The sequence below is a fragment of the Pantherophis guttatus genome, chromosome 3 (genome assembly GCF_059756535.1).
Source record: "Pantherophis guttatus breed Tessera chromosome 3, ASM5975653v1, whole genome shotgun sequence".
In the NCBI taxonomy this organism is placed as follows: domain Eukaryota; kingdom Metazoa; phylum Chordata; class Lepidosauria; order Squamata; family Colubridae; genus Pantherophis; species Pantherophis guttatus.
Window position 1 is genome coordinate 25,126,020 of NC_142065.1, and position 19,373 is coordinate 25,145,392.

At 37.7% G+C, this 19,373-nt stretch overlaps 1 protein-coding gene across 12 annotated transcripts in view; it reads left to right on the forward strand.

Moving 5' to 3' along the window:
* The window catches only part of ZMYND8 (zinc finger MYND-type containing 8), a 98,865-nt gene that overhangs the window by 23,139 nt on the left and 56,353 nt on the right, over nucleotides 1–19,373 (forward strand). For 11 of the 12 annotated variants that reach the window (XM_034413837.3, XM_087889139.1, XM_087889140.1 and 8 more), the window contains one exon: nucleotides 15,285–15,355. In XM_034413837.3, coding sequence (XP_034269728.2) covers nucleotides 15,285–15,355 — 71 coding nt within the window. Of the gene's footprint in view, nucleotides 1–2,113; nucleotides 2,174–15,284; nucleotides 15,356–19,373 lie in introns of those variants that run through there. The other variant, XM_034413841.3, reaches the window with a different exon arrangement.

Genomic DNA, 19,373 nt, shown 5'->3' on the forward strand with positions numbered 1-19,373 from the left:
TGAAACACAGCATCATAAATTCCCCGAAGTTCACCCCTTTAAATTATTTGAATGCTAATTCTTTCTTAGTTCACAAAATATAAATGTCTGCATTGCAGCAAGATGTTTGAGGCAAGGAGAGACAGCAGTGTTGTTCCGGATCAGCCCAATCGTGTTGCTCTGTTGAAAGCCTGACCAATAAAAACAGAATAGGTTAAAGATTGACAGATATTATAGCAAGGCTGAGAAAGGCCTTCCAGAAATTTCTCCCATCTTTGTTCCATTTTAAGTACAGTACAGAAACTGAGCCAAGCTCAAATATTCCATAATTTGTATGCTTTTACCAAATGCCTTAATCACATTTGATTTCTTATGGTATGTGACATTTAAGAATGGTATGCAAAGAATCACACTCTGCTTTAAGCAACATGATGCAGGTTTCCTTTACCAAGAGTGACTATATAATTAGATGAACGCTTACTCTCCTGTCCTAACAGAATTGAACTAGAACATTTGAATATTGATTGTAATTTCACTGAATAACACAGCTGAAATAGGCTCCTTTGAAATAATTATTTTGGCACAATATTCCTTTTTATTTTTTTGGTCAGCATAAATTCAATTTACTGCTATGATTTAGCCCTCAGTCTCTTTTTAAATTAAATATTCCAATAACATAGCACAGATAGCAACATTTATACTCATTAAAACAAAAGTTGAGTTAAAATGCACATGCCTTTCAATCTGTGTGTAGATTATTTGAGAACCAAATAGAAATGGGTAAAATAACTTGCATTTCTAGAAAGTTTTTCACAGTATTTAGCCACTCTTGAAAAGGAAACAGTGCTGTGACCTTCAAAACAAATATCCTACTCTCTCCTTCCCTCCCTCCCTCTCTCATACGAGTGCTTGCGACACACACACACACACACACACACACACACACACACACACACACTTTGTTGATTTTGGAAGAACGTTTTAGAAGATTCTGACACATTTTCACTACAAATACTGTTTGTAAATTTAGCGTCATTTTGTATAATCTTCTTTTTACACATCAGTTCTCTCTTTAGTGTTAAGATAACCCAGGTTGCAGTGTTTGGTGTACACAGACACTTGTGTGTGTGTGTGTGTGTGTGTGTGTGTATGCATGCATGTTGTATTGTGTAGAAATAAAATCTTGTTAACACCTACCATTCAATATCATTTTTGTACCTCTTCAATAAAGGGACTACATTTGTTTTATACTTGGTAAGAAATTCAACTTATTGTAAAGCAGGTGCCACCTTGTAGGCATGTAAGTAAGTAGTAAATAGTCAGTGCCCTGGAGTATGTTGGGTGAAGAGTGGCAGATTACAATCCTACATAGCATCTCAGCATTATGGGACAATTTAGTAGTATCAATTATAATAGGTAATCAGATTGGCCATTGGGAGTGAGGGATTCAGAATTTTATCTCTTCTACAGGCTGTGCTACATACCACAGATTTTAATATCTTTTGCTACAGACTATGAACAATATTAAGAACCAACCCTAGGAATTACAGTATTTCATACATTTATTTAAAACATGAAGCTTTAAGGTAATATTTATGAATCTAGCTAAGAATTGGTTACAAAGCTAAAAGATTTGTTAAACAAGCTATATTTTGGTATTGTGCAATTCCTTTCTGTGAAAACATTTGATTTAAACACTCCACTTTCTCCAGGGATTGAAGTGTTGCTATTTTGTTAGCCAAGTGTTGATACATAATTGCCTGATGAATTCTAATGTTTCTGAACATTATTGTACATTTCATATATTTAAAAAACGGATGACTTAAATTTATCATATAGCATTTAGTTCCTTTTACTTTCACCAGATTAGTAGTTATTTTTAATCTTAAAATACATTAGGCTTTGCAGGGTAACTGGAAGAAGAATCAGTTCTTAGAATCTAAGGATTTCCTTAATAAATTAGTCTTGGGCATTTTAGTTTATTATTTGGGGATATTTTATCATCATGTAATGTTTTCTTTTTGCTATTTAACTGTTTTAAAAATCTTACTGCTTAAAAAAAGGTCATAGTTATTGAATAAATTGCTACCATTTTAGCCTCTGTATAGGAATGAGGCAATGCAGTGCTGTCAGACGCCATTTTAAGAATCCTGCATAAATAGCATAGCTACCGATGAGTAAGAGACTGTTATAGGTGAGTGCTTATACACAGATGCTCTTTATTCAGTTATGACAAGCAAAATAATATCGCAATTTTATGAAATGCAGTTTTAAACATTTTATTATATGCTTGCTACTTGTACTGTAGAAGCATCAGTTATTTTGAAGATAAAATTGAAGAGTAGGTCTTACAGTGTTGAGTGTTGTTTTTATTTAAAAAAGATTTTGCCCAAATGTATTTGTCTTTGATAATAAGTTATTTCATTACGGAGACTACATAATGGCCAGTATTGTCTGGTTGTTTTCTATCATTAGATTTCTTATCTAAATGTCAAGTGTGGCAGTTCATTTACAACTTTTCCTCTTTATAGATAGGTTATGTAAAAGCATAGGTGTTTCTTCATTTATCCATATGTTAAGTACTATAATGATGTTGTAGTAAAGAGTAGTCCTTAACATACAGTATTTTATTTGTGAAAAATGCATTGTTTTTTTAAAAAAGCAAACCACAATTCCTTACCAATAAATAATATTTTAGTTATGTAAAATATACACTAGAAACATTTTTGATAGTTGGATTCATTTGTATCATTCAGTACTTAGATGTCATCTGAAAAAAGGGTATGGCAAACTTTTATTTAGCAAAGCTCTAAAGTCTTTGTGCAAAAATTTGTTTCATTCTTAAGATATGAGGCTTTGGAGGTTTTTTTTTTTACTGTACTTGATAAATTCAGAGATAAGTTTGGGGGTGAATATAATTTCAAGTCACTTCATATTGTATTTGGCAAAGGTTTACTAATATAAACATTTATATCTGCCGTCTCAAGAAAATAATACAGTATCAGAAAACAAAGTAAATGTTCTTTGTTATAATATATGTATTATAGGTATTGTCTACCAGATTTAATAGCATATATGTACAATCCCAAACAATTACTTTCTTAACTGCATTTTAAAGGAAACCGTAAAAAGATTATTACAATGAATTGGAAGAAAAACTATTCAATGTAGGAGATATCAAGATGCTGCACTTTGATCCTTTAATCCTTTAATCCTTGTTGTCTTTTAATATTTACTTTTTGCTAAGTAAAGGTATTGCAAATAATATTAAAGTGCAGCTGTTTGGGAAATGTTTCTTTGCCTCATTATCTTTTAGGGACATTTAAACAGATTATAAATAAATTGTGGTGGGATGGAAAGCACACACCTGAAATCTAGTGAATCTAGAAATAAAAAGTTATCCTAAAATACTAATCTGCATGGATATCTTGAATATCCATCTTTCATTGCCATCAGCGAAAGTATTAAGCAGCTCAGTATATAGTTTGATAGTTTAGGCAGAAACAACAGTTTTATTGAATTTATGACATTCTTCAAAAATAAAATAACAGTTATATTTTTCCAATTTTTTCTGATATTTCAAAATATTTTCACATTGTTTCTAAATTTAAAATCTTTATATTTATTGAGTTTTCTAAGAAAATTATTTTGATCTATAAAATAAACCTTAATTACAGAATTTCCCATTGACAGCTTCATACAGGACACAGGAAAGCAGCTTTATATCCTTGTGGAACTCCTTTATTGCATATCAAAGCTCAACACAATGCTTTTAGGTTTGAACTTTGCTTTTCCTCAATCTCAGTTCCTGTACCAGATGCCTGAAAGTTTGAGGGTCTTCTGCAGTATCCTAGCACTGCACACTTCTGGAGAGAGAGAGCTTTGGATGTTGTTCCTAGAACCTGTTGGAGCCATTGTCCCAGCTTTGGAGTCATTTTGACCTTTACTTTCCACGTCCTTTCTAGTTCCTCCGTTAGGCCCTGATACTTCTCCAGCTTTTCATACTTTTTCTTCCTAATATTGCTGTTACTTGGCAGTTCTGCTGCTGCTTCTTTCTACCATGCTGTCTAGTTGATTGCCTGGTTCCTGCCTGGATCTGTCCATCTGGATTTGGAAGTCCCACAGGAACGTAGCCCTCTTATTCTCCACACCTTCTGTGGAATCTCCCATCTGACTTGGGAGTTCTAGTTCACACACTGTACATATGTTCCTGTATACAATGTCAGCTACTTGGTTATGCCATTTCAATATATGCTGTTCCTGCCTGTATCTTATAAACAATCTCTATGTGTTGGACTGTCTTTGAGGCTTCTCTGTACAGTCTACAGCTTTGATTCAGTTTTGTGTGGTAGATCTCTGCTTCGATGGATCTGGTGCTTATTGCCTGTTCTTGGGCTGCTATGATCAGTGCCTCAGCATCTTTCAGTCCAACCCAGTCCAGGGTTTCCTAATGTTGGCTACCTCAGCTACCTACCTCAGCTAATGTTGGCTACCTCAGCTACCTACATGCAATGCAGGGTCTTGTCTTGTCTTCCCATGGCACTTTTCTGCTTGATCTTCCTCCCATGTCTGCTGCTGTTGCAGACATTCTCTTAGCAACTCATCTTCTGGCTGATGTGCAATTTCTGGGAGGTGGAAACCTCCACACATTGTAGGAGGTTGTGAGTCTTCACATCAGCATCCATGTCTCCCTTTGACCAGCTCACTGTATAGGCAGGGTATCTGAAAGCTCGTAGGGCAATAGGGCATGCGTGTTGATGGTGTGGATCTTATTCTTCCCGTTGACTGACTCTTCAGGAATTGTTTATCCTTGTTGGTACTTGAATGTTGCTGTCTTCTTTGTGACTGTGGGATACCAAGGTACTTGAAGCTACCAGCAGGCTACATAATGTTTGCTATGTGGCCTGCTGATAGTTTCATCCCATCAGCCTTAATTCCATTGCCTCTTTTGTATACCATCTGGTTGCAATTCTTTAATCCAAATGACATCCCAGTGTCCCCACTGACACAGACGAGTTGATGTCTTATTCACTCTTAGCATACAGCAGGGGTGTCAGACTCCTGGCCTGCGGGCTGGATGTATCACACGCTGGCCATGGCCACACCCAGTTTAGCGAAGGGGAAAAGCCACAATGTCACGTGATACCGCTGTGATGATGCGAGTTTGACACCCCTGGCATACAGCTTGAAATCAACCTGCCAGGACCTTCCATGTTGTGAGGTAGGTTATTTGAATAGTAGTGTTTGCTACAAGGTTCTTTCATTAACAGCACTGTTTTTCTTTGTGTTTGCCAGTTTGGGTGGGAATCCTGCTGCTAGCAGGTGATTCATCTATGCTGCTAGGCATTCATGCAGTGCTGTTGCAGTTTCTTTAATAAGGGTGGATCATGTCCAGGCCAGGTACTATTCTACTCTTTGTTTTTGACTTGCTGTTGGATATCTGCCACTATGATGGTGATTGGTTCCTGTACTAGGAGAGTACTGTGGTCTGTCTCAGGTCTTCCAGCTACTTTGCACTGTTAATATGTGTCTTCTCTTTTTCCCATATATTCTTCTAATACTGTTCAGTTTCTCTTGGGTTGTTACTGTTTTGTAACACTGCAGTTGGGAGTTCAACTTGGAAGGTTCTTTGGAGAACAGGGCATTTATCTTCTTAACCTCTGGTTCTCTAGTGTGTCTCCTGCTGTGAGCCTTTGTTTAGCAATCTCTGGCTTCAGATAGGGTCAGGACCTTCTATTTTTTTCAGTAGCAAGGCTTGTCCTTAATCTTTACACCATTCTGTAGTAGTTCTACCAGCTGACTAACTTCTCTCCAAGTTGCCCTGATTTTAATCTTCAGTCTCATTTTCCAGGGGGATTATGCTCTGCTGTTCTTCTGGTTGTGTAACCAAACATCTCCCCAGGATTATAGCAACTCTAGCATATATCAGTTCATTGCATTGGTTTATAGTGGTAGTAAGGATTGTTGTGAGGGTTCTACTGGCATCTTCAGGCGTACTTTCTGATGGTACATTGCTGATGAGCCCAGGTAATTGGTCTTGAGTGTTGATTGTAGCTAGTTTATTCATTGTCTTATGCCATAATCAGCTGCTTTGCTCTGTAATTGAGGGAGTAGCAGTGATGTTCCAGCTTCAGCTTTTGGCTGCATATCCAGTTGTTCTTCCAGGTCTTCTTGAGTCTGGGATATAATGTGTAGTTTGCTTATCTCTAGTGGTGAGAGCAGCTTCCTGTTTAATAGAAGAGAATATTTGTAGCTCAGGGTTGAACTGTGAGTCCTTGGTGCTCTTTGATTGTTTTCTTACAGCTGTCTCATTACCAAACTAGGTAACATCAGTGCTAGTAGAGAGTGAGAGAGAGTTTGCTCTCATATTTATAGGTATCCTTGACTTACAACCATTTGTTTAGTGAACATTTGAAGTTACAATGGCACTGAAAAAAGTGACTTCTTACATGTTTGGTTGTTGCAGCATCCCGATGTGATTAAAATTCAGGCACTTGGCAACTAGCATGTATTTATGACAGTTGCACTGTCCTCGGGTCATGTGATCACGATTTGTGATCTTCCAGCAAGCAATTAGTCAAAAGGGAAGCCAAATTTGATAAATGACCACATGACTCATTTAACAACTGCAGTGATTTGCTTAACAATTGTGGCAAAAAAGGTCTTGAAATGGGTTACAACTCACTTAGCAGTGGAAATTTTGGTCTTAATTGTCATAAGTTGAGGACTGTCTAGTGGCTTGCCCTATCAGTGTTGGTGGAAGTGTTTTGGTAGTTCCTTAATTAGGCTGTTGTTTACTGTTAGCTTGTTTAGCAGTTCCTTGATTGGGGTATTGTTTGCTTCATGATTGTTGGTCTAATGTTAATTTTGGTGTTCATTTCTGCTCCTCTGGTGTTGATTGCTGGTAAGGAAGTGTTTTAGCCTTTTTTGTTTTCTTTTTTGTTTTTTTTATTGTCTTTTTTGAATGGTATGTTTGTTGTTTATCTCTATGTGCTTGTTGATGGCCAATTTGGCTGAGTGCCAGGTTTCTAGGAATTCTCTAGCATTTTTGGGACTTGGCTTGGTCTAGGTCTAGGATGCTCATAGTTTTCTAGTTAAAACTATATTTAAGTCTGTCCATGTGTTGTGACATTAAGGAGTTTTCATCATGTCTTCTGGCTGCTAGTTGGTGTTCCTGCATGTGTTATGCTAGTTTCTGCTTGTTTGTCCTACATAATGGCTGTTGCATTCCTTACACTGTATGTTGTAGATGATTTCCTTTTGTTCTGGGGCTGCTGAGACTTTTGGTTTACTTGGGATATTTTGGAGGGCTTTAATTGATTTGCATACTATGGTGATGCCATGTGGTTGTAATAGTCAGTTGGTGGTTTCTGAGTGGGTTTTAATATATGGCAGTGTTATCTTTTTCACAGCTTGCATTGGTTGTGCTATATTGAATTGATTGGTCAGGTACAATTTGATAAAAGTTAGGTGGTTATTTTCTCGGAAGACGTTGCGCAGATGATCTATTTTTTTTCCTGATGTTCAGGATTCCTGCAGTAGTGGAGCACCTGATTGATATGGCTAGTTTTACTATAGACTTGTGTTTCTAATTTGCCATCACTGACTCTGCTGATAAGGATATCCAGGAAGGGTAGTGTATTGTTGTTTTCATCTTCCTTTGTGAATTTCCATTCCTTTGAAGATGATGTTGATAGTTTTGTGTGTGTTCTCTAGTTGGTTCTTCTATTATGACAAAGATGTTATCTGCATACCAGATCCATACTTTAGGTTGTATGTATGGGAGTGCTATTGATTTCATGCATTGCATTATGGTCTTTGCTATTAGTCCTGAAAGTGGTGATCCCATGGATGTTTCTTTTATTTTTGGATATAGTTGTCCATCGAACTGAAAATACGTAGTTAGGCAAAGATTGATAAGATCCATGATTCTGGGTATTTAAATCTTGATATATTTGGTTAGGTCTGTTGTGTTGTGTAGTAGTGCTGTTATGGATTCTTTGGGTAATTCTGTGTCTATGGATGTAAAAAGTACTGTGACATCAAGTGAGACTCTGATTTCATCTTTATCTATTGTCACATATTTGATTCTTCGGAGACACGACATTGTTGATCATTTGCTTCCCTCTGTGAGGTATCCAGACTTTTTGGTTAATTCTTTGGTGATGTTGTAGGTTGGGGTCCATGATAATGATACATTTGGACGAAGAGATGCATCTGGCTTGTGCATTTTGGGGCATCCATGAAAGCATGGGAAGAGAGGTTCACTACTTTTCCTCTGCCGCTGGTCATTGGTGATTTTACCTTCCTTGGTGAGGTTGCTGAGAATTCTCTTAATCCAGTTCTCTATAGTTTTTGCATTGGATTTGTGTTCACTTGGATGTTTCTTTGTCTTCTACTAATCCTTTCATTTTTTGTATAAATTATGATCTGTCCATGATAACAATGTGTCAACCTTTGCTGCTGGTAGGATGAAGAATAGTTTTTTCAGTAGTTTGTTTTGTTCTCATCTTCTGGTCTGCGATATGATAATTCGTCTGATTCTTTCTTGGGTCTCTATGGAAAACCTATTAACACTGACAAGGCAAGCCACTAGAATATAAAATGACAGCAAATCCCATTCCTTATAGCACTAATGATGTTACCAAGTTTGGTAATAAAATATCTGCAAGAAAACAATGAAACTTAGAGAGCACCAAGGACCCCAAGGCTTCCTCTTCACTATGTTGAAGAGTTGAGTAACTAGCTGTTTCTGAGTTAGTATGGATATGAGTCTTCTGTTGATCCATAATTCCCTCATATATTTCAAATATCCCCTACAATTAGGTTTACTGTTGTAGTAGCATTTCATCACTTCTGAGTTTTTTTGTCTCTTTCATGTATGATTTGTTCCAGTAGCCCATTTATCGTTATTGTTCTAAGTTCTCCAGCATTTGATACAGAACTTGTTAATTTGGTCGATGTCTAATTGTGGTTCTTAGTCCATGTCACTCTCATATTCTCCATAGTGGTGGAGACAGCAGCCAGGAATGAACTCGTCTGTTCAGTTTAAAGGACTGAGTCTGTCAGAGTTGTTAAGTCCCGCCCTTGTTGCTAGGGGCTCCCAGCTTTGACTCAGTCCTTCAGATTGGACGGACATGTCGAGAGCTTTCTCCACCATTCCTGGATATTTTCTGCTGAATTAGTTCTCAACTTTACCTTTCTGATCTTCTACTGTGAGTTAGCATTTGACATCAGCATTGTCGGAATTTGAATTTCCCTGTCGGCTAGAGCTTCGCTCTGGCCATTGACAGGGGCCTGTCCACTGTCTGCAGAGGCTATAACTAAAACTCTGCTAGTGGACCCGTTGAACTGCAGGCATTCCGGGATTCCTGTGGTGGAGTCAAGCGCTCCCGAAGACAGCTGAGAGTCGGATAGTGGATAGTAGGCAGGTAAGCATTAGGGAACCTTTGCCAAAAGACCAGACAGGATTCAAAGGAGGTACACTATCCATACCTCCCCTCCAAAAAAACAAAACAAAACAAAACATATATTGGAGAGTCTGATAAGCCATTTGCACTTCCTTGGCTCTAGTCAACTTATTTACCAAATATAAGACAGATGTGAAACCAATTCTGGTCCTGCATTCATTTGGTTCTATTATGAAACGTTTGTTTTGATAGTTGAAAATGACATGTATTATCTCTTAAAAAGAGTTGAATGGCTCTTTTTGAAACATAAGAATTTCATAATTTTGAACATTGTAGGAGGTAAAAGGAACAGATTAAGGCAGAAATAAATTTTTCTATCTAATTATATCAGTCCCCCTCTCCAAAGCACACTTACTATTTTAAAGAAATATTTAGATATATCAGAAATTAATTTAGAACATATCACGCACTTCGTAAAAGAATGCTAGTAGATAGCTTCTGTACCCAAGAAGTTTGGAGGCCCGTACAAACTAGTAATCTGTTAAAAAGTAGATTATAGAAGGCAAAAAAAGTTTCTTTTTCCATGAATTTCTATTAGACTGATAGTGTTTATAATTTAACATACTCATGAACAACCTCATAATTGTTTAAAAATGCAAATAAAACTATGTTATGTGGGATGATAAAATGTGAAACAAACTGTACTTTGTAGAAGAATCCTGAGTGTTGCTTTGATTACAGAATACCAAGTGAGGTAATAATGAGTTCAGTTGTAAAATGGTATGCTCTAAGCCAGCAGTCCCCAACCTTTTTGGCATCACAGACTGGTTTCATGGAAGACGGGGGAAGGATGGTTTCAGTTTTGCTTGCTTGTCTGCTGCTCATCTCCACTTGTGTGGCTTGGTTCCTAACTGGCCATAGGGTTGGGGACCTCTGCTCTAAGCAAAGTAATTCTAATACAGTGTATAATACCATTCAGTCATTTTTATACTATTCGTAAAAAATTGGGGGCTATAATAGATAGTTTATTAGCAGTATTGGTTAAATATGTTATAACATTAAAATCATATTAGAAAGGGTAAGGAAAATAGAACCATATTTGTCCTTGGTGTTATATTGGGAGTTTGTTTGGAGTTTCAGAATTATGGTCCCCAGAATTATAGAAAGCGTCTCTTCTCTTAACCATTGTTTTATTTTTGTTCAGAACTAAGTTTTGTGTAAATGTCCTGGTTATGATAGCTTCTCCATTACATATGAAGGGGAAATGGAACATCTTAAAAGTGGGAAAATAATAATTTATGAAGCCATAGGCAGAGGAACAGCTTGACTTCGGAAGTTGTGGGAGCTTCATTACTGGAGGCTTTCAAGAAGAGGTTGGACTGCCATTTGTCAGAAATGGTGTAGGGCAGGGGTGTCAAACTTGATTTCATTGAGGGCTGCATCAGGGTTGTTAGACCTCAGAGGGCTGGGGTGGGTGTGGCTGCGGTGGGTGTGGGTGTGGCCAGCTTAATGTCACTTGGGGGTGCCTTTGGCAGCCCGAGTACTCTGCAAGCAAAAACGGGCTGCCGATCTCTGTTTCTGGCTGCGACGGCCTCCTGCAACCCTGTCAGCAAAAAGAGAGCCCAGAACGGCCGCACACAGCCCTCGTGAGCTCCGTTTTCAGCTGCGATGACCTCCTGCACCCTCTGCCAGGGAAAACGGAATTCGGGAGGGCTGCATGTGGGCCTCACAAGCTCTTTTCCCTGGCAGAGACACCGCGGGCCGATGCTTCGCTGTTTCCAGGGTGGCCTCATGGGCCAGATCTAAGCATCCCACAGGCCTGATTCAGCCCCCGGGCCTTGAGTTTGAAACCCCTGGTGTAGGGTCTTCTGCTTGGGTGGTGGATTGGACTAGATCAAGGGTCACCAACCTTTTGGACCTCAGGGACCACTAAATTCATAATTTTAAATCCCGCGGACCACGAATATGATCTGCCTAATGACCTGCTGTGGGGGCATGGCTAGGTGGTCATGTGACTGGATGGGCATGGCCAACTCCTCGCCTGCCTGCCCGGGCTTCTTAGGGCCCCAACAGGAAGCAGTTGTTCGAGCTAAGCAGCCACCACGAGAAAGAGTTGGCAAAACAGCTCCGTTCAAATTGGATCTGACCGAGAAGGAGGCTCAGCAGAAGTACCTCACTGAGGACAATGAGCATAGGCTTTCCAAGCAGAGGGAAGACCTGCAGTAGTGCAAGGCCAGGTGCCAGCGCCTGGAGGCTCAGCAGGCTGAGATGGTCAACCAGTTCCAGGCCATGATGCAGTCCCACTGGAACAAGGCCCTCCGGCTCTTTACCACCAGCGGTGCTTTCCTCCAGCCTTCACCCAAAGCCCCGCACCAGGAGGCCGAAGCAGACCCCAAGTTGGAATTTCTGCCCCTCTCTGACTCCCACAAAAAGATCTCGAAGGGGGAGACTCTCTGCAGCAACACAAACGTTCATTGCACATATCAGTTCCAGGGGCCATAGTTTGAGGACCCCTGATTTAATGCAATATTAAAAATGCAAATAATTTTTCTGTGGACCACCAAAATTTTCTTGCGGACCACCAGTGACCCACAGACCACTAGTTGGTGACCACTGGACTAGTTGACCTATAAGGTCCCTTCCAACTCTGTTAATCTGTTATTTGAGCTTCCAAGAAACATTCAGCTTATTGATCCTGAGTAGAGAATTCTAGTTTTTTTTTTATTAAATGCACAAATTAGTTTTTATGACATGATTTTTTCATATACCTGCTATGTGCAACTTCTGTGTTTTTAATCACTTTACTGTGTAAATGTTTCTGTTCATGACATTTAGACAGCTTTATCAGGCACATAGACATTTTCCAATTATGTTTTCTAATACTTGAGCTTCCCCAAAAATTCAATAACAATTAAGACTTGATATTTCTAGTAATTTCTTTTAAGTTTAAATCATCTGGAAAGCAAGTTGCTAAAGGTTAAATTTTCTTTTTTATTTGGTTTTCAACTTAAAATTTATAGATTTTTACACTATAAATAGTGTAGATGAATGGATGACACCAGATGACTGGAGGAGAGCAGAAGTTGTCTCTGTCTTCAAAAAAGAGGTAAAGGAAGATCTAGCAAGTATAACAAAGCTGTCAGTCTAGCATCGATACCTCACATCGATACCTGATGTGAAGCTTCAAAACATAAGAAATCAATCTGTAAGCATCATAAAAACTATTAGTTAATAACATGGAACCCAGCATGGGTTTGTCAAGAGAAATCTTGGCAATTCCAAAAATTCAGCAAAGTGTTTGAAAAAATATCTGATGACATACTGATTAGCAAGGTACTGTACTGAAGTGTGGACTGGATGGAATGAGCGGAAAAATAACTGGCTCTGAAACAATACTCAAAGAGTGCTTCTCAAAGGTCATCACCGAGAGATACTAATTGGCCTACTGCAAGGAACAGTTCTTGGTCCTCTGTTGTTAAATATTTTCATTAAGAGGCAGAGAGAATACTTTTCAGACTTGCAAAAGATCTAATTTGGGAAGAATAGCCAATACCCTAAACGATTTCAAAACCATCTTGATAATTTTGCAAGTAACAATGAAATTTAAGATATAGGTGCAAAATTTGCTTAAGGATGCAAAAATCAAATGCTCAGGTATAAGAAGGGGAAACCTGACAGGAAATAACTATTCTATTATGCTAGGTTTTTGTTAGTCCCTGTCTCAAATATTGTATCTTGTTATTTATATGAGATGTTAAAAAAGATTCAGAGAACTTGAAACAAGTTTACAAAAGGGCAGTGAAGATTATCAGGGGACTAGAAATTAAATGTGAAATGTGATTGAATGAGCTGAGTGTGTTTAGCCTTCAAAAAGATAGATGATTTGGGGAATAGGATAATCATCAAATAGCTGAAAGGATGTCACATAGAAAAAGGTTTTTTTCATTCCATAATGCACGACACACAGAATTTACAGAAATTACATAGAATTTTATAGAAGTTACAGGAAAATAGATTCTGGCTGACTATTAGGAAAAATTTTGTAGCAGTAATAATTTGATACTAGCTATGCAGCTAATACCCATACATTAAAACCTCTGCCTTTAATTTAGGATGGGATGTTTAATTTCAATTCTTGTACCAAGCAAGGGTTTGAATTTGTTGGCCTAAATGGTTCCTTCCAGTACTAGAATTCTATGATTCTAATGAAGGAAGGAAATTATATGTTTCTCAGAATAATGTTGCAGGATCCAATCTCAGTTGGTCACTGTGCCAAGGGGTTTAGTCGCTACGCTGGAGCCCATCCTCAGAGAACTCTCTATACCAAAATGTGTGCTTTGGGCTATTTTATGTGTTGCATTTATGTTGTGCCTGGTTGTGTGTGACTTTTTAGTTGTTGATTGAGTGTTGATGACTGACTATTAAGTCTTTGGCCATTGTTTCCCTGTGCTGCTGAGTCCTTGGCTCCTAAGGACCTGATAAGTGGGTTGTAAATATGATTCTAATTTTAAACATCTTTGGGCAGTACTTTTGTGTCAATTTAAACATTAAAAGCAGTGATCATAGAATTTCAATGTTGTCCTTGAATTATATAAAAAGTTATCTAGAGTTTGGACTGAATGTTTATTGATGTTCAAGATAGTAAAACTAAAAGTAGTGCAAAAAGCTCCAAAAGATATCTTCTGACTGGGTAAATGTGTTTCAGAATGGCATATTACACTTAATATGAGCAAGTGTAAAACAATGTAAGTTTGCACAAAATAGGCAAGCTTTAAGTATACATCAGTAGGATCTGAATTTACTTTCTGCCTCATATTTTATATAGCTCAACATGACATCATTATATATAATGCTTCTTCCTTCTATTTTCCCCACCATAATCCTATGAAGCAGTCTGGCTGAGATAGAATAACTATCCGAAAGTCACCCAGCCAGCTCTGGTATGGGCAATATTACCATTTCTCTGGAATCCTGCCCTTATAAATGAGCACATCTGATTTCAGCTTCAATGTACAACCTGTTATGCTATTTAATATTTACTTATTCAAAGTAGGTACAGACCATTTCCTGAAAATGTTATCAGCACAGTGATAGCATTGATCTTATCACCTTCCCTAGAGTAATGATAATGGTAGCCAATATGTATCTTTTAAAAAGGGAAATTAGACAAGTTTATCAAGCTATATGTTAAGTTTTTGGAAAATGTGTGTATTAATACTTTCATTGTTTTTCTGTCTCTAGTTAAGAATTAACCAGAGCTTTTCAGTGAGCTTTTCTTTTTAAGCATTTCTTTTTGCTTTACTGTGAAAAAAAAAAGTAAATTACAGGCTTGTCCTTTGAAGGAAAATGTTACTTCCACAATTATAAATTGTACGTCACTAAAAGCAACACAAGGAAAGCTGAATCATGATACAATATTTATTGTTTTGTCTTCTCCCAAAGATGCTTCTTCAAGAGGTAACTGGACTTTCTGGTTTTTTTTCTTTGAAGACGTTTTGCTTCTCTTCCAAGAAGCTTCTTCAGCTCTCACTGGATGGTGGGGAATGAAAGGCTTTAGACTCCTTGCAGACAGCTGGTCATTTGCATTCTTTTAGCGAGTTGTTAAGGCCACTGGAAGCTTTTCTGTGTCCTTTCCCCACCATCCAGTCAGAGCTGAAGAAGCTTCTTGGATGACAAGTGAAACGTCTTCAAAGAAAAAAACCAGAAAGTCCAGTTGCCTCTTGAAAAAGTATCTTTGGGACAACCATGACTTGGATGACTGAGAATCTCCATAGACATGTTTTGTCTTCTCTTTCATTTTAAAACTGTAGTGAATATAAATATGTGAACATCAAATGAATATAAATATGTAACAAATATAAATATGTGAACATCAAAATCTCTCTATTCTTACAGCTTGGCTGAAGAAGAAATAAAAGCAGAGCAGGACGTAGTGGAAGGGATGGATATCTCCACTCGATCCAAAGGTTTGTAAAAACATTCTAAGCATAAATTTCTAAGCATAAGAGTGCAGTAAAGCACTATGGAGTGGTATATAAGCCTAAGTGCTGTTGCTGTTGCTGTATTTTTAAAAGCTTTATTTTGCCTTTCCTTATTGATTTCCTGAAACACACTGTCCCTTAAGTCACATTTGAGTAGATACATACCATTAACTACGGTTCACAAACATACTAATTCACAATATTTTGTATATTATTTTCCATGGTGTACTTTTGGTCAGGTCGTATCTTCCTATAACTGCTTCAGTTCTCTTGTTATAATTCTTTTCCCCCTATCCCTAGAGTAGCTTAACCTATGCAAATCTGTTGCCTTCTTGTGTTTTGTATTATAACTCCCATTATGCTTACTAAGAATATTGGAGATTGTAGTCCAATACATCTGGAGATCACCAAAAACATATTGCCAGAAACATGTATTTCTCTATCTTCAAGTCATGCAGAAAAAATTCCTCACTTCTTTGTGATGTATGTTTTTAATGCAGAATCTTTAGAGTGTTCTAGAGCTGAATTGTATTTTGATGAACCTAGAAAATAGTATCTCACAGGTGTGTTCCTAGGACTTAACCATAATTCTCTTCAGTTCTTTTTTTATTGCTGTTGAAATAGCATTTAGGAATATTTTCTCTTCCTGAAGAAAACATGTTGCTAAATGTTATTATTAATTGTAGTTTTCTGGACAGGGGTTAAATTTCTGTTTGAACAGTTCTTGTTCAGTTATCCATCTCTGACGTGCACTTTGGCAATTTATGGCTATGAAGGCTGTTCTCCATAAGTAATGAAACTGTAGAAATAAGTTACCTTCATCAGATAACCACATATTTTGTTTTTGTGTCTGAGAGACATTTAATTGATTCATGTCTTCATTGCCAGAACTTTACAGAGTTAAGTGTGTCATAACAGATCTTTCAACTTAAGAACCCTAACAGCAGGCACTTTGTGTGTCTTATTCAGCAGCATTGGAACTAGCAAATGCCTCTGCAAATTGAGGGTTAATTTGCAATACCATTCATCAATAAGGACATTGTTTTAAATGCTTTCTGAGTCAATCACACTTACAGCACCATCCATTGCAATATCATCAACAGTAGTTTGGACTTTTGTAAATTCTTCTCTATTCATCCCTGTGACCAGGATTCTACTTAGGAACTATTTAAGGAAACCCAACACACTCTCAAAATTCTGGCTCCACCTTTAACAGGGAGAAAAAGAAGTTCATGAAGAGGAGAAAGTGCATCAGTTGACCGTTTTGGCTCCATCTGCTGGCAAATTGCTTTCTAACCATAGATAAATCTTTAATAGGATTTGGGGCACACATTATAGTAGTATCAGAGCTCCGCTTTGCTTTTTCGAAGACTTTGAATCTTTTGTCTAATACGGATCTATAAGTAGACCTTGACTCATGACCATTTTTTGAAGTTTGAAGATGGTTGGAAAAAGCCTGCCCTCAAAGTTACAACCATTGTACCACCCCCGTGGTCACATGATTACAATTCAGGTGTTTGGCAACTGGCTCACATTTATGATGGTTGCAGTAGCTTGTCATATGATCATAATTTGTGGTTTCCCAACCAAATTCACATAACAAATGTGTGATTTGCTTAACCACCATGTGATTTGCTCATTGACCATATAAAATGGTTGTAAAAATGGGGGTCCAGTCAAGTTGTAAGATGTGGACTATATGTATTTCCATTTTGAAGTTCTGATTGGATTAATCAGTTCATTAGCTTCATAATGCTTTGGTTATCCACTAATTTAATTTCTAACCTACATTGACCTAGAAAATGTATTGGCAGTTTCCAAATTCTCAGAATCAACTTTTCTTTACAAAAGGGTACTCTGTTTATCCATGCTTTTTTTTCTCTGTACTTTATAGTATGCCATCTCAATACAGTTCTGAGAGCTGAAGTTCTTATTGTTAAGAAAGTCTGAGCTTGGAATTCTTGTGAAGCAGAATGGCATATCTTCTCTAAATTTGTGCTCACTTGAACAATTTAATATCTCAAGATTCCTAGTTACTGACTTTCAATTAATATTGTCTATTTTCAAAGTTTATTTCTATATTCCCATTAAAAGTATTATTTTCAGTTACTGCAGTATAACATACAATAAATATCTGCCTTGAATTTACTTACATTCAGCTCTTGTTTCTTCTGTTTTTTTCTTCTGCCTTCTGTTTGGTTATAATACAGGTATAATACACTTAATGATACTAGTTGGGATCAGAAACTCTTGTTAACAGACATGATCATTAATCAAAAGAAAACATATTACTACAGTCCTGGTTCTAGTCAGTGAGGACTGTGTGGATCTTTATGGAAGAACCTCACATGACCAGAACTTGCAACTTTCCCATTGATGTTGCTTGTTAGAAGCTGGCACAGAAGGTTGCAAATCGCAACCATGATACTACATTAATAGATTTAATGCATATGGTTCATATCTATATTTGAAGAAGAGAAGACATCTCCCTCAGTTGTTCATAGTCATTGATGATCACCCTGTGTTAGTTTTCCTTCCTAGATTGAAGGTCAAAGCTTTACAGATAGCATTTGCAGAACATAATCCATATTATTAACTTACTTCCAGTCTTTTGGTGGTTCATTATATATTGTGAATAGAAAATTAGAAGACTTAAAAGAGTTAATTTCTGCTGTTTAGATAATGAAATATGCTTATTGTCATGCTGTATTTTTAAAAATGGGGAAAATGGCTGCTGTAACTGTTCCCTAAGGCAAACGATAAAGTTTTCACAATAACTGTAAGGTAGGCCATAATTATTATTGTGGGAAGGAGAGCTATTGCTAAGAACCAGTTGCATGGTTACAGCTATTTTCTAACTTCATATGCAGTTTTTTAAATCTCAGTGTTTGGTCAACCACATTCAGTTTCTAAATTACAGAATCAAAGAGCATAAATTAAAAACGAAAGAAATAAAAAAAATATAGTGTAGCCAAAAGAGAGAAGAAGGATGTAATAGGTATAAATGAATTGGTAGAGTTTGGGAGATTGATGTAATGAATACATAGACAGAAATGAAAGACAGAAATGTAAGAAAGCTAAGCTGTGGATGTCTGAATGTAGGAATCTCTGTTGGAGTGACTCTCCCAGTTTAGGAACCACAAGCGCTCCTACCATGACTAGGACCACTTAGGCCTTTACTTTCCACATCTTTTCTAGTTCCTCCTTCAGGCCCTGATTCTTCTCCAGTTTCTCATACTCTTTCTTCCTGATGTTGCTGTCACTTGACACTGTTACATCTATCACCACTGTTGTCTTCTGATTCTTGTCTACTACTATGATGTCTGTTGATGGATCAGTATCTGCCTGTCCATCTGGAAATGGAAACCTCACAGGATTGTTAACCCTTTTATTCTCCGTGACCTTCTCTGGAATCTCCCATCTGGACTTCGAGGGTCTAGTCCATACCCTGTGCTGATGTTTCTACATACAATGCTGGCTCCTAGATTTTGCCATTCAGTCTATATTGTTCCTGCTTGCATCTTACACCTTGCCACTATGTGATTAGATTCCTTTGAGTCCTCTCTGCATTATCTGCACCTCAAGTCCTGTCTCTTTTGGTTGAACCCTGTTTTATGGATCTGGTGCTTAGTGCCCAGTCTCGTGCTGCTATAAACAAGTGTTGTCTTTTTGTCCAGGGCTTTTCAGCTACTAGTAGACTTGTCAATGTTAACCACCTCAGTGACTTGCAAAGTTATGTCCTCTGAAGGATTTTGCCTTGCCATGGCACTTCCTCTTCTTGATATTCCTCCCATGTCTACTGCTGCCTCAGACATTCTCATTTTGGGTGCCATCTTACTGATATACTCCTGGATGCTTTGGATTTCATCCCAGTGGTTTTGACACTCACCAGACCCCTCATGCCCCCCTTTCTGGCTGGTGTCCATTCTTTGGGTGTTGGACTTGGGATGGAAGCCTCTGCACATTGTGAGGAACTTCTTAAAATAAGTAGGATTCCCCTCCT